Below are 26,520 nucleotides of genomic sequence, written 5' to 3'. Positions count from 1 at the left end.
TTTACATGGAAGGTGATTTTAAGTTCAACCTTTCTACAGAATTTACCATTTGGGGCAGCAGGAGGTGTTGAAGGGGATGGATAAAATCGTATTGGCATCTAAATGGATATCTTTGCCCATGGAACATTTTTGACAAACCTAATAAACACAGCTAAGGATGTGTATTTGAATGATAAACCAGCCCGAGGTGGGGGCATTATAACAGCTACAAGTATAACAGCAAACACCAGTCTTTCTGTCTCATATCTAATACTTTAAAATCCCAGCAAATATCTCATTTCACTTTCCATGGAGTTTATTTTCATTAAGGAGCAAAATGTGTAAAACATATTTAAACAACTTTCCATTCACTATGCCAGTACATTAAAAAAAAACACATTTGTAATAAAAATACTGGTAACGCCTCATCAAAATTAAGTTCTTTTAAATCAATTGATCTCAGTGTAATCGTATATCTACTTTATCTGTTCATGTCACTGGGTTTTATGCATGTCTCACTTTGTTTGCCTGCTGTTTAATGTTCTGTGTGATAATTCACAACATTTGAAAGAACAAGATATTCAGTTATTTTACTAAGTACTGAAATAACTAAGCATTGTTTGTTTGTTTGTATTATGGATAGTATTGATGTGCATGCAACTGAGCTTGAATATTTTTTTTTGCACTATTCTCCCCCAAGCAGCTCCTCAAGTCCCTTAAAAGTGCTATGGAGAAGATTAAGTAGTCTTGCATAAAGGGGTGAACTATAATAATGATGATGGTGATGATGAATTTGTTACCCACCTCTCCCTCTGGCTCGAGGAGGCATGTAGCATGTGGAGAGAGAGAAAATTATCAGTCCCTTTCCATGAAAATAGCCCTTCCATCCATAGAAGGTAGATTGACTGATTTCAGTAATAATAATAATAATAATAATAATAATAATAATAACTTTATTTTTATATATTTTATATCTTGCCACCATGTCCCCAAAGGGATTCGGGCAGCTTACAAGTGGGACCATGCCCAACACAACAGAGTATATAACTAAAAACATTTAAAACATAATAAACATATAACAATCAAATTAACAATTTAAAAACAACCATAAAATGAATAAAAACAAATATCTAATAATTAATCAAATCATCATCTAAGCTCTTTATTATATACAGTTAAATAGTTTCGAAGGGTTAAGACATAACATTCATAAAATACCATTTAAATACACAACACAAAACCAGAACAATTTTTTTGTCCACATACAGACTTCCCCTGCTTATTTGACAAGTTAGGGACCAGGGCAGTGACAGAAACTGAAATGGTTGAAAAGTGGAAACCGGGCCTAGATGGCAGGAAAAGAAACAATACCCTGTCTTGGTTGAGAAAGAAAAATAGGCAGTACGTAGTCAAAAGAAGGGACTTGGGTTGAAAGTGTAGCCCATGGTTTTCATTTAGATCCGTTGAAAAAGCAAGTCATTGGAAAGTGAGGTGCTGAAAGGCAATGGAAGCCTTATCAAATTTTGCAGTCATGTAAGAGTGGGTAAATGTAGTTACACATCTAAAAGAATATAAAAGTGAAAAATGAAAAATACATAATAAAAGCAGAGAACAAATTATTAACAATTTTCATAGATACTAAAAAGGGAGAGCTCCTATTAAATAGATGGCAGAAAAGAAGAGTCTTTTCCTGTTGAGAAAATTATGGAAAGTGCTTTGTGTCTACAGGAAACATTAGTGATCGAAACAGACAAGGATGTTCACCGGTTTTTGTGTCTATCTCTGCTTCCCCTCAAAAAAGACTGCACTTTCTTCATATTTACAATCTCATTTTCTCTCCCAAGCTTTTCTTCCAATCTCTAAGCCCCCTTATAAACAGCTGTATAAAATAAAGTTTATTTGCTTTGAACTGAATTATATGGCAGTGTAGACTCAGATAATTCAGTTCAAAGCAGATAATGTGGATTATCTGCCTTGATAGTCTGGATTATCTAGCAATATAGCAGTGTAGAAGGGCCCTAAATAAAGTGCCAAGTTCTTTTTCCTCCCAATAGTTTTGCTAGGGAATTAATCACCACCTTTTTACACATGCCAAACAGATATAACACTATGATTGGCATCCTGTTAGTAGTATACACAATCATAGATGATAGAGGTTGGTATTCTAGTTCACTGCTTCTTAAACTGTGGGTTCACATAGCTCAATGTTGGGGTCCTAAAATCTGGTAAATGTTTTCTGAACATCATCTAGAGGCTGTTTTAGGCATCTAAACAAACCTGTTGTGCAGTGTTTACAGTGGCTATTGAAGATGCTTCAAAACGAAAATCAGCCTGTTTGACAAGCCTTGCACATTCTGATTTGTTATCAGTAAATGTTTGGCTCTTATACTTATTTTATGTACCTATATCCAGGATTGCATAAACATTTCTCAGGCTGAAAAGGGTCACTAGTGGAAAATTAGGAAGCCCTTTGTTCTAGTTCACCTTATGAAAGGATTTTCCAAAATAAGCCTGGCAGATTGTATCAGATGGTGTTGTAATTTTGTGTCTGGCTACAAAGGCATAGTCAGACACATTTTTCTTCCTTTGACCCACTCTCAGCCACAGAATGCCTTTGGAAAACCACAATGACTTGGTGGTGGGCCTGGAGGATGTTGAATTATTATACCATTCTGTGCCACACATAATCTCATCCTGTACGTATCAAGCGAGCTTCTGTATGATATCTATCCCTCTCCAGGCACCTTAAGCAGGAATCACTTGGAGGAGGAGCAAATCCTAAAACAATCAGGTGCATTAAATCACACCAAATTTGCAGTTTGTCCTCTTTGATGTGTTGTGACTAGTGAGATCAAATTGTGTTGCAAGTGTATGGTTACTAAGGTATGTTGCTAATGAGCAGTAGTTCCTTTTAAATTAAACAAAAGCCTCATAATTTCGTAGAATTAGACAGAATGTAAAAGGTCAAGAGAGGAAGGCGTGTTATGTGTACAATAGCATCCAATACAGATGTCACTGGGATTAAAACAATCTGAAGCACAACCTCAAGGCATGTTTAGGGTAGAAGCCAAAGCACTGGATAGAATTAACAAGCAGTGCAATGGAATACTGGTAGATGAAACTGGTGAAAATGTTAGGCCAGCTAACTTGGCAAACTTGCTGTTAATTAAAGTATTGGTTTCAAAATACTTTAACAGAACATTCAAATGCATGCCTTGCACATAACTAGAGGTAGTGATGTTTGGGGTGTTATATTCCTTCCATATTATGTGTTGCTCATTTTCTTCTCAAAGTGAGTAATTTTGAAAAATTTCTTCTGGCTGTGAGAAAGTCTTTGAAAATGGGGCAGTTCTTGAAGACAGTTTGCAATTCAAAACCTAGTCTGCACAAAATTCATGTGCAATTTTATATTCCTCACATATTTAAATTGTTGAAATAAGGCTGTCATACTATATATAGGTTGTTGATTGATTGATTTTGTACCCTACCTTTCTACTAAAGTTGGAACACAAAAGTTCCTTACCTCATATCAAAATATCTAGTAAAATACAGTAATGTGAAACAAGATGTGAACCAGGTACTCTGCTGTTGAGCTCTGCTCCCTCTTCCCTTCCATTCCAAGTATATGGCTCTCCCTGTTTATCTCAGACAGAAAGTAGTCCAGGTATAGCGGTTGACTGATAGCAATCATGCTGATTCCCCCTTCACTTGGGCCCTTCCACACAGCCCTATATCCCAGAATGTCAAGGCAGAAAATCCCACAATATCTGCTTTGAACTGGGTTATCTGAGTCCACACTGCCATATATCCCAGTTCAAAGTGGATAATGTGGGACTTTATTCAGATGTATGGAAGGGGCCTATGATTCCCAGTTTAGTACCTTTCAGAAAGCTGCAATAAACTCAGTCATCCTATTGGTCACTATGGGCAACAGCGATATAAAGAATGTTCTTCAGATTTCTCTCCCTTATTCATGTCCTGTGATGAGTTAGCAATAAGTGGGAGGTGACGTGATGTAGTGGTCTCTGTGTTACACTATTTATTTATTTATTTATTTATTTACAGTTCTTATATTCCGCCCTTCTCACCCCGCAGGGGACTCAGGGCGGATTACAGTAAACACATATATGGCAAACATTCAATGCCAGTTTGACAAACAACATTTAACAGACAAAGGCTATTTAACTTTTTTTTTCTGGCCGCCAGGGGAGCTGCTGCTTTTCATCGTCCATCAACGACACCGATGAAGTTCTTCCGCATTCCACATTCCCCGGAGTCTTCTTTCTTTATGGCCTCATAAATTAGTTAAATTTAGCCTCCCACACAAGGTGGTCCCTTATTTTCCTACTTGACAGATGCAACTGTCTTTCGGGTTGCAAAGGTCGACAACGGGCTACACAATGGCTGGACACCCACTCCAGCCCGGGCTGGCTTCGAACTCATGACCTTTTGGTCAGAGTGATCTTAATGCAGCTGACACTCAGCCAGCTGCGCCACAATCCCGGTGCTGGGATTCTGGAAGACCAAGGTTCATATTCCCACTTAGCCTTGAAAACCCTAACTTGGGCATGTCACCTCTCAACTTCAGCAAAAGGCAATTGCAAACATCTTTTGAATAAATCTTGCCAAGGAAGTCCTATAATAGGGTTGCCATAAACGAAGTCTCACGGAAGACACATAAAAACAACAGGAATTATATTTTTAATCTCCAATGCACAAAGGAAATGGGAAGCCCCCTTTCCCCACTATGATCTCATTAAGACTCCCTTTGTTAAACAAAGCAAAGCACACATGTATGTCAAACACAGGACAGAATTGTGTAATCAAAAAGATGTAAACAACATATCCGGTGCCTTAATTTGTCTACAAAAAGTCTATACAACAACAATATTTTGTTTAAAATATTTGTGTAGTTTTTGGGGAAAAAATTGCTCTGGCCAATGTGAAGGCATTTTTTTAAAAAATGCACAGAAAACTGACAGTCTCCATCTGAAAGTAGCAATAAATGAGATTTATTTATGAAACTAAGATATACAGTTCTAGTGGCCAGTGGCAATACCAGTTAGAGGATGATGGGAACTAAAGTGCAAGAAAGTGGATTGGGGAAGGCAATAATATATAAAGAACTCAATTCACATCCAAGAAAGAAATATATAAATTTCCTAATAAACATTGAAATTGTCTCAGAGTTTATTGTCCAGTGAAGAGGCTTTATTTCTTCATCAGTCCTCCAGGAAAATACACACACACATACAAACTGTGATGCAAGTTTTGGGACTTTGGGATAAGTATTATGTTACACCAGCCTGTCCTATGTTTTCTTAGAATTATGATGTATTATTTTAGAGGTAAGAATGGGATTTTGTCTTCAGCTCATAAGGGCAGGAATCCAAGGTAGGATCTGCAATCAGGGCTCTCGTATACAGTTAGGGACCTCTGAAACAATCTCCTGTTGTTTGGGAGCAACTTTCTCATTTTACAAAATTGGTTTGCTCCCAGGATTGATGACAGGGCACAGAAAATCCTCTAGTTTCAAGGTAGTTATCTCATGTGCTGTCAGAAACTATAGGGACAAAAATTGTATGTAAAATGAGTCAGGGTTTCTTTCAGGAGCCATATTAGCTATATGCAAGGAGGCAATTCGGCACCAGCACGTGCTCCCAGATTTTTAACTGGAATTTTGGTGGTTGTTCCCCCCCTCCCCACACTCACACATTCACTATTATTCACTTCAGTTCCCTCTTGTTACTTCATTTTTCCAGTAATAAGTTGTTGAATGCTCCCAGACTTCAGTCCATTCTTCAAAAAGTGTAGCTTATGCCTGTGCTTCAGGTATATCCATCCAGTTCAACTCAGTGGCGTGTGAAATGAAAAAATGGCTGCCTTCTCAGTTGAAAAGATTAAAGAAAACATTATAAATGTTGAAATATTGAAAAAACAAAATAAGGTATAAAGTTGAGGATTGTTTTAGCTGGACCTGGCTGTATATTGCTCTATGTTCTTCTTTCCTGGAAAGGGCAGCAGTGGGAAAGCTTATGGTATGGCTGACTGAAAGAGATGCTTCTCATCTCCACAACACACTTTGCTTTCTCATCATAAGCTGTCTTGTGTTACATTCACAGAGTGGCTTTCCATTATGTGTAGCTAGCAGAAGGGGTCAACAATGTAGTTCAACAACACTATAACTGCCATGGCTCAGTGCTGTGGAATTGTGGAAATTTATTTTGGTGAGGCACTAGAACTAACTGGCAGAAAATACTTAACACCTTGTCAAACTGCATTACTTTTATTACATTGACTGCATTAATTTTATTCACCCCAAGTTATGGATGCATAACTCACTATTATCTTCTGGTCCAACAACTAAACCTGCCAGCAGCTCCTGTGAGCAATGAATATCTGTTCTACTGGCAAGTGGGATGTGGCAGGATTACACATGTATAAATATAGAAATGTTAGTCCATGGGTCAATATACGTACTGTACTGTAAGTCTAATTGAACCATCTCCTTCTCTGAATAGTGAAAAGGAAGAGCTTAGTCCATTCTGGGGGAACCTAAAGAAGTACTGACCCCCTTTACTCTCTCTGCCACAATGTTGCCTCTGGTTTTTTGTATGCCTGGATGGGGAAATAGAAGTGGTGGCCAGGAGTGACTAGCCACCTGAGGTGGGGCTGGGATTTTCCTTCTTTACAGAATGATCCTACAGAATGACCCCAACAGCCTTATGATAGTTACTATATGTTGTAAATAACACATTGCCATGAAGACACACAACAGCTGTTCATATTTTTCTTACTATTTTATTTATTTATTTATTTATTTACCAAATTTATACCCTGCCCTTCTCAACCCCAAAGGGGATTCAAGGTGGCTATTTTATATACTGGCATTGCTTGGATGTCGGAGTGGCTGTCACCCGCGTCCTTTCTCCCCTGTTCAGCTTACTTCCATGTTTTTATGACAATGTTCTAACAATCTGAGAGAGGCTCCTAGATGCTCTGGCCCTCCTTCATTTGTGACATCTTCCTCTGAGGTATCCTTCCTATCAATGTAGTACCTTCTTGTGGTTGCACCTGTGTACTGCAGCATGAGGATAAGTTTTGGACCTGGCCCCAAAAGGAGTGGATTTCCCAGTTAACATCCCACCAGTATTTTTAAGTTGGATAATAAAAAGTTTGTGTGCCAAGTATGGTCCAGGTCCATCAAGCCATGTAGGAGCCTTTATGGAACATACATATATACAAACATATATACATATTTTCACTTTTATATGTATAGATCATATTTTACACTCTTAGAATTGATTTTATTGCACATCACCCTGACCTTCTTGAAAATAAGGTAGGATGCACATAAATCAATAAATCAGCCAGATGGATCAATTGCTGAGTAACTATATCACAAGGAAATGCCACAACATGATGCCCTCTGACATGGGTTAAAGCTTCTTCTGGACAGGGTTGTTTGACTCACAAAGTCAAAGATAACATAAAAGAGGGTCATATTCTGCAGTACAATAATTATCATGCTTGTCTTGATAAGAACTCATGGACCATCGTCTCGATTGTTTTGTACAGATATACTTGAGACTTGCATTTTACCACACTTTCTCAAAATGTATATACTATGCAGTATGCACATATGCAACTGTCATACAGCTTGAAATTGATCTTGCATGGAAATACTTTCCATACTAGAATGGTGTAATACTTGAAATGGTCCTGACTCTGAGATCAGATTGCATATGAAAATCAACATTTTTATGTAACAATTTTTCATTATTGTTGTGTGCCTTCAGGTCATTTTAGACCAATGGTATTCCTAATGACTTAGGTAAATTTTGTTCTAGAAGGGTTTGTGCCTCCCTTGAGGCTAAGAGAATGTGACTTGTCCACATTGTTTATTTTTTATTGCATTTGTGTGTGACCTTTTTCTCAGTTCCATGGCTGAGCGGGAATTTGAATTCTGGCCTCCATGATCTTAGTACAATGCTCAAACCATTACAGTATGTTGGCTCTCTTATATGTCAAATAGACATTACATGTTTCAGCATTAATTCCTTCTTTTGCAAATCCTATGTTTCTTTGCCAGAAAGGTTTAATATTTTTATAATAATTGTTGGCCCAAATAATTTGATATGGAGATTTTTACATTCATCTGTTGTATTTAAAACCATATCATAGTTAAAACTGTGCAATACTAGAATATTGGGTTTTCCCCAAATATACCGGTCATTTGGTTTTCAGAGCCTGCCTTAAGAAAATGAATGAGGAATGTTAATACATGGTGATTTCATCTTAGAAATCAAGCATGGTCAGGTTAACAACAAGCACAAAATGCAGATCTACCAAAACCTTCCAACTAACATTCTTGAGAATAACAAGGCATGCTATTTTGATTTTATCTTTTCTTGTTTATTTTACTTAATTTGCTGGATGAAACTGATTTTTTTTCTTTGAAAGAGAGTCTTTGGTATATCTGATCTGGCTGTTATGGTCCGTACACTTTTTATAAATTACCCTTAGTCCATTTCAGTAAAACGTGGAATCAATATTCTCATTGTTGGATTTGGAAAGAGAAATTGTTATCGTCTTCTGAAAGAATTACATGGTGGATGCTTAAAATTGACAGCAAATCTTACTTAGGGTTTGCTGTGTATTAACAAAATTTATGTCAGGATTTACTCATATTTCCCAATCAGCCATAGTTGTGTTGTTGTGAGTTTTCTGGGCTGTATGGCTATGTTCCAGAAGCATTCTTTCCTGACTTTTCACATGCATCTATGGCAGGCATCCTCAGAGGTTGTGATGTCTGTTGGAAACTAGGAAAATGGGTTTTATATATATGTGTAATGTCCAGAGTGGGAGAAACAACTCTTGTCTGTTTGAGGCAAGTGTGAATGTTGCAATTGGCCACTTTGATTAGCATTTAATGGCCTGGCATTAAATTTCAAAGTTTGAAATTTAAAGTTTCAAAGTTTGGCTTCTTACTGCCTGGGGGAATCCTTTGTTGGGAGGTGATTAGCTGGCCCGGATTGTTACTTTTCTGGAATTCCTCTGGGTTTTTTGTGTTGTTCTTTATTTACTGTCCTGATTTTAGTGTTTTTTAATACTGGTAGCCAGGTTTTGTTCATTTTCATGGTTTCTTCCTTTCTGTTGGTACCTCAGAGGTAATGACCTCATTACCTCTGAGGATGCTTGCCATAGATTCAGGCGAAACGTCAGGAGAAAAATTGCCTCCAGAACATGGCCATATAGCCCGGAAAAACCTACAACAACCCATGTATGGCCATTGTTGATCTGGTTTGCGGATGACTAGGTCATCTAGAAATGGCAGTTTTCCTTCATTTTCTTTTTCCATAATGAATTGGCTGTTTGGGTAGATGCTGTTGAGGTGGTTCAGGAACGTGTTTAGTTCTTCTCCTCCATGGCTCCAAGTGGTGAAGATGTCATTCACATATCTGAACCATATAGTGGAATTTTTTGTTGCTGTTTCCAGGGCTTGTTTTTCAAAATGTTTGATGTAGAAATTTGCTATGACTGGGCTGAGAAGGATCTCCATGGCTACTCCATCTTTCTGTTCATAGAATTCATTGTCCCACTCGAAGTAGCTTGTGGTGAGGCAATGGTGAAACAGGGCTGTGATGTCTTCTGGTGTGATGATGCCTGCTACTGAAGCCTTGGTAAGTAATAGAGACACCACATCATTTTGTCATTGGTGTTGAGCTTGAGGCTGCTGATTTTTTCTATGAAGTGGGATGAATTCTTGATGTAGTGCGTAGTGAGCCCAAAATGCGTTTGTAACTTGTGGCCAAAGGTTTTGTCTAATCACATGTAGGGGATCCAATGGCACTCACGATGGGTCTGAGTAAGGTGGAGTCCTTATGGATTTTTGGGAGTCCATAAAACCTAGGTGGGAGGGCTTCTGATTTGCACAGCTGTTGACGTAGGTCAAAGTTGATTGAGGAGTTCTTGATCAGAGTGTTAGTTTTTCTGGTTATTTGGTTGGTTGGGTCTTGCTTTAGTTTTTTGTGTATTGTGGGATCCAGGAGTAGTTGTGTCAGAACTACAGTTAGTTTATATGTTTCTAGACATTTCTTTTAGTAGAAGTCTTGGGAAGAGCAGTGCGCTTATGGTTCCCAGATCTCAGGACCTAGATCTTCATTTCTCAGGGAATACGAAAGAAATACAGAGAAAAGAATATAATTATATATATATTTCCTTATTACTTAAACTTTGAGAGTTTTTAACCTTTTTAAATGCTCATGCCTTGGGATAAGACTTGACCTGGCAACCTTATTATAGTCAGCTACCCACAGAGAGTGAAATAATAATATATTATCTATCTATCTTTTATCATCATGTACGTAGCATTCTGCAGGTGATTTCCCTTCTAAATTTACAAGTATACGGTGATATTAATTAAGGCCCAACTTTCAAACATACAGTAAATATTACTGAAGTTATATGTGTGAGGCACTCTGAGTACTCTCTACACACAGTGATGATTAGGAAAACTGTTCCAGATGCCAAAGCCCCGAAGTTTTGGCAGACAACAGACTACATTCATTGTGCCAGAATGTTTTGGCACAAATCCTATTCATCTCTAATTTTCACCCATTAATTTTATTGGTATCTCTTTTCCTGGCAGAGTCAACAGAGAAGAGGATAGTTCTCTGAGATGTGCACTGTGCAAAAGCTGAGCAAAGCATTTCAGTCTTATTTCATCAGCCCGACTTTCCAAGAAACCGTTTGCTTAGAAAACTATACTGTGGAGGAGGTCAGCCTGGCTGTAGAAAAGACAATGTTGTACCCCCTGATGAGGATCTCCAGGGATAGGATTTTTTGTTTACTTTTGGCTAAAAAACCACTGAATCACTGATGTTGACAAACCCACATGTAATTTTAGCCAAGTATCAGAGTGCAAGCCAAGCTGTATACTTGGTGGATTGCTGGACTATCATGAGCAATGCACATTCAAGTGTAGAACAAAATGTACCTTTAATGAGCTGTTGCAACCTTTTCAGTCTATGGAATGACATTGGCGAAGGCATTAGGAAGAACTTTCTGATGGTGAGAGCTTTTCAGCAGTACAGAATATTCTCTTTCTTTAGAGGTCTTTGCATACAGTCTAATGTCAATCTTCAAGACAGCTTTTGTTGTGTATTTCTTCATGGCAGGGATTTGGATAAGATTACACTTTCTATCCCTTCTTGCTCTGGAATCTGTAGACAACCCTTTAAAAGCAATTAGTTACAGTTCCAGTCCACAGGTCTTCTCCAATTAAATTATTATGATGCTTACAGATTTTAAGAATATTTTCTTTTTTGATCATCAAAATTAACTAACATTGATCCTTTCTCCATAGAACTATGAGAACAATTCAAGTGGCATAAAATATAACAAAATACACTTTAAATTCGGTTGCTGCCTCCTGAGGAATTCTAGAGTTTGCAGTTTAGGGAGGAGCCTTTAACAGCCTCACTAAACTACAAACCCAAAAATTCTGAAGGAGTCAGAAACTGGATTTAAAGTGGTTTCATTCTCTAGTGTGATGAAGTAGGTCAAACATCCTGTAATGCTCTTAGTGGTAGTAACTGCCCTGCTGTAGAAGGAACTCCTTGACTTAAAAAGCTACACAACCTCCTAGAAAAACATATGTGGCTAGACCTCCCTCACTGTGGAGCATGAGACCCACAATATCCTCTGGCCCAGTATCCTTGGACCCCAGAGACCCTTGGGGTCCTGTCTAAATAGAGCAAAAAGTTGAATTTTAAGATTCTTTTCAGAATCAACAGTGACAAGGAAATTGTCAAATGGAGTTGCAAGATATTTGTGAATAGATTGAGGAATGGGGTGGTAATGGAAGTTAAAACAAAATTGCTACTGGTTATTTGGAATCTCTGCTCTGATTCATCGATAACATTGTCCTAAGATGCATCAAAAGGATTTCTTCTACAAAAAATAAAGTAGGCCTTACCTGTCTTTTACATTTCTGGCTATTTGAATTATAATCAAATATAATCAGATATGGTTGTATGGGATGTGTACATGGATAAAAGCCATGATCCATTGCACATTGAGGCTGTGGCACATTACTTATCTACTGGCTACCATTATAAAACTAATGGCCATATCTTACAGTGTCATGACAACCTCTAGGTCAGTGATTCCCAACCTTTTTTTGACCAGAGATCACTTGACCAGGAACCACTTGAACATGGGCCACTTTGACCAGGGACCATTCTCTAATATTAGTACCAAAAGGGTTACAAATCAGTTTTTAGTTAACTTTAGAATCAGTTTGGTTATTTGGGTTGCTGATTCAGAAAATTGCATTGGGTAGACCACATTTATTTATTTATTTGCTACATTTATATGCCGCCTTTTGCACCACAGACCACAGGTTGGGAACCACTGCTCTAGGTGAATATGAGAAATGTGAAACTTCCAAGTTCTATTTCTAAAAAAACTGTATTACCACACTGAATTCATGTCATTGCTTCCAAAGTTCATGTCATGTGGTTTATGCTAGTTATACCCAACTACATTACACCTTTATTTGTTTAATGTATATGTCTTATTTTTCTCAAGGTGGGAACAAGCTACAATTAAAAACTAATGGCAAAGCATGTTTTAAAAACCAGTACCTAAACTATCATATTTAATCACAACTTATTTAAAACAGTATTGTTCTTGGATGGTGATGACACTTTGACTCATTGACTTTGCTCCACTTACTGGCATTAATACCAGATTTCCATGGTAATCATGGAAAAAGCTTGCTGTGAACTTCAGAGTCTTCAACGGGCATTGATTCTTGTGGCATGTGTTTTGTGTTCATCACAAAAGTAATGGCAGTATATTCATTTGAAATGGATTGTTTCAGGTTGATTCAGCATTATCCAGTAAATTTTGCAAGATCATAAGAAGAGCACCTGGCAAGGAACTATGTGAGGTAGAATGGAGAGTAGATTACAGGTGCGAGGCAGGACAAAGCAGGACTGATTATCCTTCAAAACAACCTGACTGTAGATGCATTTGGAATAAATGTTGAATATTTGTGAGTCCTTAGGGAGATCCTTTCCAGAATGTCTTTCACTTGCCAAATATGATGGAGTTACACTTAACTCTCTGGTTTCTTTCTCTCTAGGGTAGAAGATGTTGTTGAAACAGAATCTCCTTCACAGCTGGATGATTTAAAATCAATTATGAGTGGGAATGAAGAGGATGAAAAGCTTCAAGTCAAAATACAAGCTTTTGAAGAGAAAATAAACACTGAGAACAGCACTCCTGGCTCTGTGCGCAGGTATAGTTTAGGCCAGGTTTCTAAAGAAGAAAGAAAGGACATCAGGTTTAACAGGTGAGTTGCAATGAAACATTCCATGCTGATTGGTATTCCTGTACAGATGTATAAAAACATTTGTTTTAACAGCATAGAATCTGTAGGCCCAAGACATTTAATTGTGTTTAGGCATCTTGTCCAAGAGCTAGATAAAATCTGTATGAATTATTTCTTTAACTTATCCTATGCTCCAGAGAACAGAGGGAAGTTCATAAGAAGCATTGAAGCACTGGATCTGAACCTGTCCAAAAAGCAAAGGTTTCTATTCATATGTATAACTTGAGTACAACTTGAGTGCCACTTTGGGAATTTTTAGGCACAGTGAATCAATACATGATGAATTTTAGTATTAGAAAAGAGCCTCCCTTTCAAAGCTTCTTGAGCTGGATGAGGGCAAACAAGCTGAAACTTAATTCTGACAAGACAGAGGTCCTCCAGGTCAGTCGCTCGGTTGATCAGGGTATAGGGTGGCAACCTGTGCTCAACGGGGTAACACTCCCCCTGAGTTCACAGGTCCACAGTCTGGGCATCCTCCTGGACTCAGTGCTGATGCTTGATGCCCAGGTGTCGGTGGTGGCTGGGAGGGCCTTTGCATATCACAACTTAAAGCTTGTGCGACAGCTACAACTGTACCTCCTGAAGTCTGACTTGACCATGGTGGTCCATGCCTTAGTTACCTCTAGGTTGGTTTATTGCAATGCACTCTATGTGATGCTGCCCATGAAGATGGCTCAGAAAATGCAATTGGTGTAGAAATCAGTGGCCAGGTTGTTAACAGGAGCAAATTAAGAGCGGTCAGCCCCCCCCCCCCGTTCAAACAGCTCCACTAGCTACCAATAACTTTGGGGTCCCAATTCAAGGTGCAGGTTATTACCTATAAAGCCCTAAATGGTTTAAGATCTGCCTATCTTTGTGACTGCATCTTCGCCTATGAACCAACACGATCTTCTGGGGAGGCTCTTGTCTCGTTCCCGCCCCCGTCTCAGGCACAGTTGGTGGGGACAAGAGAGAGGGCCTTCTCGGTGGTGCCCCCCCCCCCCCGGCTTTGGAACTCCCTCCCCAGGGACTAGCACCCTCTTGGCATGTTTCTCTTCTATTTATGCCTCTTCAAATTCTGCAGCACTGCTGGTAACAGCTAAGCTCCAGTTAGAGCACTCAAGGGCCAGGGTTTCCCAGTTCTCAATGTCTATGCCACAGTATTTAAGGTTGGCTTTAAGCCCATCTTTAAATCTCTTTTTCTGTCCACCAACATTACGTTTCCTATTCTTGAGTTGATAGTAATTGCTTTGGGAGATGGTGATCAGACATTTGACAACATGGCCAGTCCAGCGGAGTTGATAGCGTAGGAGCATTGCTTCGATGTTGGTGGTCTTTGCTTCTTCCAGCATGCTGACATTTGTCTGCCTGCCTTCCCAAGAGATTTGCAGGATTTTTTCAGAGGCAACGCTGATGGAATTTTTCCAGGAGTTGAGTGTGACATCTGTAGACAGCCCATGTTTTGCAGGCATATATCAGGGTTGGGAGAACAGTAGCTTTATAAACAAGCACCTTGGTATCCCTAAGGATTATCCTGATCCTCAAACTCTGTTTCATTTGGAAAAATGCTATTCTCGCAGAGCTCAGGCAGTGCTTTATTTCAGTGTCAATGTTAACTTTTGTGGAGAGGTGGCTGCCAGGATAGTGGAAATTGTCAACATTTTCTAATGTAGCACCATTAAGCTGTATTTCTGGCATTGCAAAGGGATTGGCTTATGACTGCTGGAAAAACACTTTGGTTTTCTCGATGTTCAATGAGAGGCTGAGCTTCTTTTATGCTTCTGCGAAGGTGTTTAGAGTGGCTTGTAGTTCTTCTGAATGCACACAGACTACGCTGAGTTCTGAGACTAAAGTCTGGCTCTACAGTTATTTCATCACCATCTTAGTTGCTATCCCAAATACATCATAATCTATTTTGCCTCTGCCCCAAGCCATTTCCCCATGCCTTTGTTTGCACCGCAGGTCCAAAAGTCTAGCTTTGCATGCTATTCGTATGAAGGGTGTTCATTCGGACAACGGACAAGAGATGGAGAATGGAGATGTTACAGCCGGCATCTCTTTCACAGATATCTATATGAGCCAAGAAGCCGACAAACTGCCTTCCAGCCCAGACACTGAAGAGTCACAGCTGGAACAATCCTCGCTTTCACACCCAAGTATCAAATGTACAGAACCAGAGAATCTGCCAGAACCTGTTAAAGAAAATGGCCATGAAGGGAGCCCGAAGACAATAAAGAATGCTGTGGAGTATCAAGATAAGCTTTACTTTCACTTAAAGGAAAATCTGTCCAAAGTGAAAGCATATGTGATGGAGATGGGGAAGAGAATTCCTCTCCCAGATGAGTGTATTATAGAAGGTAAGAGGCCTGAAATTCTGAAACAATGGGATTGTTTAAACATAATTTAGAACTCTCATCCGAGGTGTCAGCCAGCCTCCTCCAAGATAGCTAGGCTAGCTGAAATATGCTTTAACATCATGACGTCATATTAAAATACTGTGCCTTTGAGATTCTTTCTTGCTGCTGTGTTGTTTCCATCCTGGAGTGTGTTTAATCCCTTAGAAAGCCCATTAGTGAGCTGTCCTTGCCTGCTTGGAAGTAATCATAGCATGAGCTAACTGTGCTCAGAGGACCTATTGCTAGAAACCTTTCCCATGTGCCTTGGGGTGCATTAAACTAGGCCTGGGGCCAAGCAGTTTATAATGTTTTTTATTTATTAAAGCACTTCTATCTCAACTTTAATCACAGGATAAGGTTTACATACAATAGAATGATTTAAACATTTCTGGCTTAAAAACATAAATACTTTGTACAAGGTAAAAACATACTAAACATAGTTATAGTTAAAACCACTTTAAAAACAACGATGAAAAAATGTGTACATGTACACATAAAATCCAACAGTCCCTGAAACTATGTATTGTCAAAGGCTTTCATGGCTGGAATCACTGAGTTGTTGTAGGTTTTTCCAGAACATAGGCTGTTGTAAGTTGTAGGTTGTTGCCATATGGATGCCTGAGGATGCCTGCTATAGATGCAGGCAAAATGTCAGGAGAGAATGCTTCTAGAACATAGCCATACAGCCCAAAAAACCTACAACAACCCAGTCCCTGAAACATTTAATAAAAAGCCTTGTTTTAGCTTGGTGTCAGAAAGAGACCAGCTGGGACTCCAAAGGGAAAAACTTTGACCATCAGAATTCCACAGCCTTGCACATATCTTCCCATTTCATATAAACCCAGCTGTTGAGAGAGATGGCTTCTTCTGAAGATCTTTGTCCCCGGCAAGTATACACAGAAGAGTTAATCCTATAGACAAAGTAATTTTCAGAGAGCTTATCTGAAACAACCAAGTTTTGCTTCTGCCCAAGTAAGTTTTGCAGATTTTACTACAATATCCGTTTGACTAGAGGCAACTGCAGGCCAAAAGAAATATGTATGTAGTTGTTATTTATTATTATGTATTATTATTTACTATATATCCCACCTTTTTCTATCCCAGAGGGAACTCAAGGCAGCTTACAGATAGGCAATAATTTAATGCCTTAACAACAATATACAGTTAAAATGTATTGAATTAAAATTAAAATTAAAATTTAATACATTAAAACATTATAGAACATTACTATCACTAAAAAACCACTCAATCTGCAATCATAATCCAGGTTATTTATTTATTTACCGTGTCAGGAGCAGACCAAACAGTTGTACTGCATTTTTTTTAACAATCAAACAAAACACAAGGTTAGCAAGCTTGGGAGTTGATTAAATGTCCTTTGACCAGTAGCTAGCCACTTGGAGTGCTTCTAGTGTTGCTGCAAAAAGGTCCTCCATTGTGCATGTGGCAGGGCTCAGGTTGCATTGCAGCAGGTGGTCTGTAGTTTGCTCTTCTCCACACTCGCATGTCGTGGATTCCACTTTGTCACTTTGTCCAGGTCATTCCGGTAGTTATTGAACATAGTTCCAGTTATCTAATTGCACTATGGTTCTTCTCTGAAGGCTTGACCAAGAGCCACATTTTCACTCTTTTTCTGAAGGTCTGGAGGGAGGGGGCTGATCTACCATCACTGAGGGATTTCCACAGCCAAGGGGCCATCACCAAGACTGTCTCTTGGACCCTGTCTCTTGCAAAGGAGGTGGGACCAAGAGCAGGGTCTTCTTGGATAATCTTAATCTCTGAGATGGTTCATGGCGGAGGTCCGTTTGGATAGGTAAGTTGGGCCGAAATAGTTTAGGGCTTTATAGGCTAAAACCAGCACTTTGAATTGTGGGTTGTTGTAGGTTTTTCCGGGCTATATGGCCATGTTCTGGAAAAACCTACAACAGTGATTCCGGCCATGAAAGCCTTCGACAATACTTTGAATTGTGCACAGTAGCAGCTGTTCACTATGGGAAGCCAATGGCCCCTCAAAACACTTTCAGGAGTTTTCAAACCTGATGCTGTCAGCAACTTAGAACATTATTTATATGTTTTAAAACTATATGCGAGCATGCTCATTAATAGAATAGTTTAGCTAGAGCCACAGTTCTAAATGGTTGCACTGCCAAGCTTTGGGTGCTAAGACATTGCATGTTACACTGTACTGATAGTGTGAGGACAGGGACTATATTGAGCTGAAGTACACCATAGTAACTTTCCTAAGCTCTAAAAAGGATATATGAAGTGCCTCTGAGGACGCAGCCCTGATACTGCAGGCTTTCTGAGTACTTATCCCCATAGTCTTAGGCCCCATCTACACTGCCATAGAATGCAGTTTCAGAATTTGGGTTAACTGTATTGAATTGGATTATTTGAGTCTACACAGCCATATAATGCAGTTCAATGTAGTTAAAGTGCATTCTGAAACTGCATTCTACGGCAGTGTAGATGGGGCCTCAGTGTCATAATGGACTCATAAATTTAGTACCCCAAATAACAGAACTTTAAATCCCCAAAGATCGAATTTTATTGTGGGCCTTGCCTCATGCTCACTCAACCAAACAGAATAAGAGAGATTGCATTGATCTTGTCATCTATCTGAGAGGCAGAAGCGTATAGAAACTATTATAAAGCAAGTAATTACATTTTCCCATATAATGTAAGAGCATGCTTACCTTTTTCTCATTTTGGAATTAACTAACTATGTTTTATGATGTTATAAGTTTTTGCAAACTTTGGACTACTTAATCAATATGCAAAAGTGTACACCAGAGAAAACCTCATTAGCTTTTCAGGGATAAATAGCCTCTTTGTGGTTTTTTCTGCAACAGATTTCCATAATAAGCCCATTGCCCCACTACTCCTGGATATATTTTACACGTTTAAATAAAAGATTTTGAACATTTTATTAGAAAATTAGAAATCAATTTAAAAAGGCCTCTGTGTGTAAATCCTTGAATAACACAATAACTTTTCCAGACAAATGTAAAAAAGCAAGATGTTACTTCAACAGCCTATCCAGATTTTTATTTCCCATAAAATAATAATAATAATAATAATAATAATAATTTATTTATTTATATTCCACCCTATCTCCCCAAGGGAACTCAGCATATATACAAACACAAACACAGGCAAACATTAAATGCCTTTTATACAATGGAAAAAATTGATAGATAAAGACAAAGGCAAAAGTTTCCCCTTTCATCTCTGACTTCTGGAAGCAGTGTTCATCTCCATTTCCAAACCGAGGAGCCTGCATTGTTCCTAGACACCTCCTGGTTGTGTGGCCGGCATGACTGCTTGGAGCGCCTGTTTTGCCTTCTTGCCAAGGCAGTACCTATTGATCCACTCACATTTGCATGTTTTCAAATTGCTAGCTTGGCAGGAGCTGGGTCTAACAGTGGGAGCTCGCCCCATCCCGTGGATTCGAACTGCCAATCTTCAGGACAGCAAGTTCAGTGGCCATCGCGGCTCCTAAAAGAGGGGACAGGGGCCAAGAAAACTGTATGACATTGCGTAGCTCAGCAGATCATTACTCAGATCTCTATAGGCAACTTGTCTAATCATTATTCAGATATTTTAGTGCCTTTGCTCACCATTGACTTTGGATGGTATCAGACCTATGTAAGAAAGCAATTTTTTAAAAGTAATAGTAGTTTAATAATTGGCATGAGTCTTGAACCCATGATGCTGGTACCACATAAAACATCTATTATTTATTTATTTACAGTATTTATATTCCACCCTTCTCACCCCGCAGGGGACTCAGGGGGGTGGATTACAATGCACATATACGTGGCAAACATTCAATGCCATTTAGACATACAACATATATAGACAGACATAGAGGCAATTTAACATTCCAGCTTTTCCGGCTTCATGAGGGTATGCTTGGTTCCAGCCACAGGGGGAGCTGCTGCTTCACCATCCACTTGTGACACTGGGTCCTCCCTGCATAAAGCACTACCTAAATTTCCTACTTGATAGATGCAACTGTCTTTCGGGCTGCATAGGTTGACAACAACCTAGACTATTAATGATTGGGAGCTTACTCCTACCTGGGCTGGCTTCGAATTCATGACCTCTTGGTCAGTAGTGATATAATGCAGCTGGCTACTAACTAGCTGCGCCACGGCCTGCATTGGATGTTTTTGGAAGGCATCACCCATCATTCTTATTTTTAAATGTAACTATTTGATTTTTGAAGTGATTGTCACTTGATCATCAAAGTTCAGGTCATAAGATTAACTATGCAAGAAGACCAGACCTAAGGCTAATGGAAATTGCAGTCCAACAACATTTGAAAAGCAACAAGCGGCTCACATCTGACATAGGGAATATACCCATTGATGGGTATGAGCAAATCTACCATAATAACCTTTTCCATACTCAGTCTCCCCCCCCCCCCCCAATTGCTACAATAACCCACAATGCCTAATATGGTAGTCTTTTAACCATGTCATTATTGCAGAATTCACTCTTATGTTACAATTTCCTGAAAATTCCTTAGGTAAGATTCTTGAGATAAAATCCCCAAAGTAAAGACACATGGTAAGATTGATGTTACTCATTCTAGATATATTCACAGAAATGCACTCATTCATTACACGTGGGACACTTAGTTAATATTTCAGATACTCCATAAACCACTTGTCCTGATGTCTGGCAAGAATCTGACCTCCTATCATTTTTCCATACGTTTTTCCTCATCTTTAAGAAACTGTTCATAAGTTATTGCCTTAAGTATACAACAGCCTAGGGTTGCAGAGATTTTATTAATAATAAGGTGAGGATTCCAGTGTAAGAGGATCTCAAGGTCAAGCCTCAGGCTGAATTAGAAATGAATGGTACATTGCAACATGGTTTTATTGTAATACACAAATACAGAGTACAAGAAGTTCTGAAAAATGACTGTAGCGGGTCATGCAAGAGCAAACTATAATACTGGAAAAGAGAGGGTTTACCAAAATGATCCAGGAGCTGGAATATGAAGAAAGGTTGCAATGTTTGAGCTGTTTAGAGCAGAAGGAAGGCAAGTAAGGAAAGATGTGTGTGAGAGAGATACAATAATGCATGACATAGAGAAATTCAGTAGTGCGGGGCTTTTCTCATACTTTGTGGACCTGGGGACATTAGCTAATGGTGGAAAATTCAAGATCTATAAAAGAAAGTGTTTCATCAAGCATATAGCTGAAGTTTAAATTTCTTTCATTGATGGCTGGCTTTATAGTTGATGGAAACATTTATGGAAAATAAGCTATCATATAGAATCACAGAATCATAGAGTTGGAAGAGACTTCATGGGCCATTCAGTCCAACCACCTACCAAGAAACAGGAAATTTGTATTCAAAGCACCCCTGGCAGATGGCCATCCAGCCTTTGCTTAACAGCCTCCAAAGAAGGAGTTTCCATCACACTCTGGAGCAGAGTTCCACTGCTGAACAGCTCTCACAGTCAGGAAGTAAGAAGCCCCCAGTGGCGCAGTGGGTTAAACCCCTGTGCCAGCAGGACTGAAGACCGACAGGTCGCAGGTTCGAATCTGGGGAGAGGCAGATGAGCTCCCTCTATTGACTCCAGCTCCTCATGCGGGGACATGAGAGAAGCCTCCCACAAGGATGATAAAAACATCAAAATCATCCGGGCGTCCCCTTGGCAACGTCCTTGCAGACGGCCAATTCTCTCACACCAGGTCACTCCTGACACGACAAAAAAAAAAGTCAGGAGGTTCTTCCTAATGTTCAGGTGGAATCTCCTTTCTTGTAGTTTGAAGACACTGCTGATTAAGCCAGACTTAATTGGACTTAGTTCATGATGGACCCTGAAGTTATCAACATCCCTACTAAAAATGGCATTAGGCATCATTGGAGCAAATCAGTGAATAACTGTTTAATAAAATATTTTCCTGGGTTATAAATATAATTTCCTAATTGGTTCTATCATAAAAACATGGAAAAAGCTTATTAAACAGCAAAAACTTTGTTTTTGCAGAACATCCTGTGGCATATTTTGCTATCGTTTTCAATTAATATCTCAAAGAGTCTCAACCAATTCAACATAGTTGTGTCAGCCACAAAAACTAAGTTTCTGGAGTATAACAACTGTTTTCAAAGTTAAGTGCAGCACAGTTAATCAGGAATAACACCTTTGAACCAGGAACAGAATTTTTTCAAATTTTGTTACATATCATATTTGCAAAATTTAATTCTGCAAAGGTGGAGAGATTACTGTAGTCCTTGAATAGAACTGCATGTTTAGGAACTTCAAAGGGGAACAGACACTATCTAAATCTTCAGAAAAGGTTTTGATCTGCGTTTCACATTGGAGTGACAACTGGTATACTTGTTAAACAAAACCATCCAGGATGAATTAGAAGGTCATCTTTTTAAAAAAGTAGTTTCCATCAACTTATATTTCTCCAGATGTTTTGTGATCTTCCTTTTTATCAGCATTTCAGGGATGTTGCTTATGAATTTATAATTTCCTGAAGGGCCTGCTCCTTTATTAAATTTAGTTAGAATTATGCTTGCTGGGATGTCTATTTCTGTTTTAACAAATCTGATATGATAGGGCATTTTCTCTCTATCTTATTATATAATCTTAGACATATTGATTACTTGAGCATATCTTGAACCCTGTGCTGCAAACATTAAAAATGTCAATACAGCCAATATCAGAGCTTTTATAAAATGATCATTAGATAGGAAATAAGTGGAGAACACATACTTCTTGACTGGATTTGACCCATTGTGGATTCAGTCTTAGAATCTTTAGTTAGGTTAATTTTTATTTTCATTAGGTCTGGTACACAAACACAGGCTGATACATGTTTAAAATATGGTCTTTGAATATTAGTTTAATATGTGAATGAACGTTGTTGAAAAAGTTTGAGGCTAAGACGAACTCTATCAGTGGCACTGGATCTAGAGTAGTTCAGTTCAAATGTTCTATTTTGACTCAGAGACTAGTTTGTATAGATTCTTGGAAGAGTTTTTCATGTAACGTCTATAATCATTTGGTTGGGGAAAGCAGATTGACACAAACAATGTCAAATGTCTGCTCTAAACTCAGCCTGACTTGACTTGTTTTTCTTTATTTATTCTGTAGGATAAAACTTAAAACAGCTTTAAAAAGTGATTGAATTTATGACAGAATTCCCCTTTCAAAAAGCGCCCTGGGTTTGAATTTGGTTGGTGTTACATTCTATGCTGTGCTGTGAGATAATTAGTACCATATGATGGAAGAGATGGAAAAGATCATTGCTCCCCTGCAGTGCTTGCTTCTGGAACCTTTTGATAAATTTAAGCATGGCATGAGCCAAAGCTTGATTGAGAACACATGGTGCTCTCTAGCTCAATACAACCACAAACTTGCAGAGACGCAGACCGATGTTTCTGAAAATCAGTTGTGTTTTCACTATGCCAATTTTTTAAAAAAAACTGGCCTTTTATTATTTAAACCTGATCTTAAGCTCCAACCGCCCCTAATGCTGCTCCCATACTGTGAAAAGTTCACATGCTGTCACACAAACTAGTCTTCCAGTGCAGATTGCTTTTTTATGATTGGATTTTAACACCAAAACCAGCAGAACTAGAGGTAAGAAGTAGAGGGTTGTCCTGGTTTTATGAGGGCGTTCATTAAAGATTTCCCTTAACCCACTGCCTGTGGACTGAGAGCAATGAAACTTGGCACAGTTATTAATCCTTCTACATATAGGTGCCACCTAGGGACACACACTTCTCCTATCTTTGTAAGCAACTGTAAACACCTCGCTTGTAGAAGTCACCAGATTGTTCCAAAAGCTACATTGTGACTGTAAATCAGAGTCTCATCATCTGAAAAATGCTTGCCCTTCAAAAATAACTTCATTGTTGGAAAGAGGTAGAAGTCCGATGGTGCAAGGTTGGGTGAATAAAGGGGACGCAGTAGAATTTCCAGCCACATGAGCATGCTTCCATTTGGGTGACCTGTGAGATGTGAACTGGTGCAATCCATTGCAGTAGGCAGACACCTTTGATGAGCCATCAAAGGCGTCTGCCTACTTGGTTTTGATGGCCTCTCGCAATTTCAGCAGCAGTAAAGCATCGTATGCCCCAGTGATCATGGTACCCTTTGCTAGGAAATCCATCAATACTACTCTGTGCTCGTCCCAAAATACTGTGAGCATGACCTTGCCTGCCGAGAGTTGGGCACGTGCCTTCTTTGGAGCTGGTGAGTCATGATGCTTCCACTGCATTGACTGGACTTTAGTCTCAGGGTCATAGTGATAGACCCAGCTTTCATCCTGTGTGATCAGTCGGTTGAAAAAGTCCTCCTGGTTTCTATGGCACATTGTCAATAGAGTCTGGGAGCATTCGACTCGTTCCAGCTTCTGGAAAGGTGTGAGGAACTGGGGAACCCAGCAAGTGTATACTTTATGCATGTGAAGATGGTCTTGGATTATTTCTTTCCACGGACCCAATACTAATCTTGACATTTTGGGCTAGGTGGTGAATGGTTGTACAACAATTTTCCAAAATGGCACCCTTCACTTGCTGGATGGTGTGTTCATCAATAATAGAGTGGGGTCACCCTCGAATTGGAGCTGTTTGCACCGAAGTCCAACCACATTTGAATTCTTGACTACATCACATGATGGGGAATCATCACCATAAACCTCTTTCATCTCATCGAATGTCTCCTTTGGTGTGTGGCCTTTCAAGTAAAGGAACTTGATGACTGCTTTGTATTCCATTGGATCTATAATCAAACCTCACACCATTTCAGCACCTGTAAAAGCAGGATCGTTATCAGTTCTGAGTTGTAAATTGGCACGTGACCTGTAGAGAGTGATATCATTACACTTGTGCAGTTTCAGCATCCTGTGATAAATAGAAGTGGGTCAGGGGAAGTCATTGTATAAGGGGCAAAATTGAGTTGTGTTTCTAAATGCAGAGGTTTAGATGGTGCTCCCATCACCGTCCTTTATGCCCATGGCTTTCTGATTGCCACAAAAATGTATAGAGATACACAGGCGTACCAGCATCTGTCAACATGTGTCGCTTTTTGGCATGATGGTTTACAACTATAAACCTATGTTTTAATAGGATGAGAACTTATGAATAACCAAAACAAAAAAAAATCTACAAACATGTACTGCTTTTTGGCATTATGGTTTTTACACAGCCATAAACACATTTTAATAAAGGACTTATGTGTAACCAAAACCAAAAATCTTGAGAGCAGTCACTTAAGTAAACATAAAAACAAAAAGTTTGACACCATTGAATTCTTGGTAGGATAAACATTCTTGGCTGCTGCTTAAACACTAGACAAATCTGGGGCTTTGGAGAGAGTTTTGCATAGTAGTTCTGAGTGGGTCATCAAGGTGAAGAGTCACCCCATTCTCAATCCCTGACACAGTCCCAGTTAAGTTCACAGCTCTTTTTATAATTCTAATCACAGCACACTCATGCTGTATTTAGTTTGTCTCTAATTGCCATGGGAATGAAATTCATAGCTAGTAACTTCCTTTGGAAGTTTCTGCTGGGAAAGGAACAGAATTTTTGTTGCTGAGAGGCAATTTGTAATGAATCAGAAGTGATGTAAGACATCCAGTAATTAACCCATTGCCAGCCAGACATATTTTCAAAATACATCATTGGGTTAGGTTGAGTATAATTTAGTACATCTTTTCAGTATATTTTAGATAATTTCAAGTTGTTCCAAGATGGGTGTTATGTCATTTGGAGTTGTGGATTTAGAAGGTGTATTTGGAAGTTATACAGGTAGACCAAGGCAGTCCCTGAGTTACAAACAACCAACTTACAAATAATTCATAGAACCTCATCACATTAGGTGCCCTAACATGGACAACAGCGGGGGAAACACCACAAGTACGTTTGGCGGGGATGAGACACAGCGCCTTCTTGGTGGTGGTCCCTTGGCTTTGGGACAACCTCCCTAAGAATATCCGATCGGCCCCCTCCCTTTTAACATTCCAGAAAAAAGTTAAGACGTGGCTTTTTGAGCAAGCATTTGCAAATGCAGAGTAACTGACATAGGAAAATGGAACGACTAGACGATGGGACCAGACAATGTTTTTAACAAGGAAACACTATGGATTTATGTTTTATTGATTTTGTTATGGTTTTTATTATATGTTATATTTTAAATTGTATGGTATTGTGGACATGGAATTCTGCCCTGTTGACCGCCTTGAATTGCCTGCAGGCTGAGAAAGGCGGTATACAAATATAGTAAGTAAGTAAATAAATAAATAAATTTGCCATACGCCATGGTGAATCTGGCATGATCTTACCTTGGAATTTGAGTAGGGCCAGCCCTAGTTAGTACTTGAATGGGGGATTGCCAATGAATACAAGATGTTGCAGGCTGGTGGTTTTCAACCTGTGTGTCCCCAGATGTTTTGGCCTTCAACTCCCAGAAATCCTAACAGCTGGTAAACTGGCTGGGATTTCTGGGAATTGTAGGCCAAAATACCTGGGGACCCACAGGTTGAGAACCAGTGCTGTAGGCTAAATTTCAGCGGAAGGAACTGCTTGTCTAAGAACACCATTGAAATATATCACTATTAGTGGACTAGTAACTTGAAATCACATGCACACGCAAGGCTGTGATTCTTAAAGATTGTTATAAAACACATAGCTTTAAAAATATAAGACACTGTTGACACTTTCCTACCTGACTTCAAGGTTATGGGGGCAGTAGAAGGAAGACTGCAAACATTTTTTCAATTGCTT

At 39.1% G+C, this 26,520-nt stretch overlaps 1 protein-coding gene across 3 annotated transcripts in view; it reads left to right on the top strand.

Moving 5' to 3' along the window:
- VEPH1 (ventricular zone expressed PH domain containing 1) overlaps positions 1-26,520 on the top strand; it is a 149,073-nt gene that overhangs the window by 73,208 nt on the left and 49,345 nt on the right. For 2 of the 3 annotated variants that reach the window (XM_060767640.2, XM_067466013.1), the window contains exons 9-10: positions 13,133-13,342; positions 15,323-15,717. In XM_060767640.2, coding sequence (XP_060623623.2) covers positions 13,133-13,342; positions 15,323-15,717 — 605 coding nt within the window. Of the gene's footprint in view, positions 1-13,132; positions 13,343-15,322; positions 15,718-26,520 lie in introns of those variants that run through there. The other variant, XM_060767642.2, reaches the window with a different exon arrangement.

This window comes from Anolis sagrei, chromosome 3 (genome assembly GCF_037176765.1).
Source record: "Anolis sagrei isolate rAnoSag1 chromosome 3, rAnoSag1.mat, whole genome shotgun sequence".
Classification (NCBI taxonomy): Eukaryota; Metazoa; Chordata; class Lepidosauria; order Squamata; family Dactyloidae; genus Anolis; species Anolis sagrei.
The sequence above is the reverse complement of the archived record's forward strand: the minus strand, read 5'-3'. Positions and strand labels throughout refer to the sequence as shown.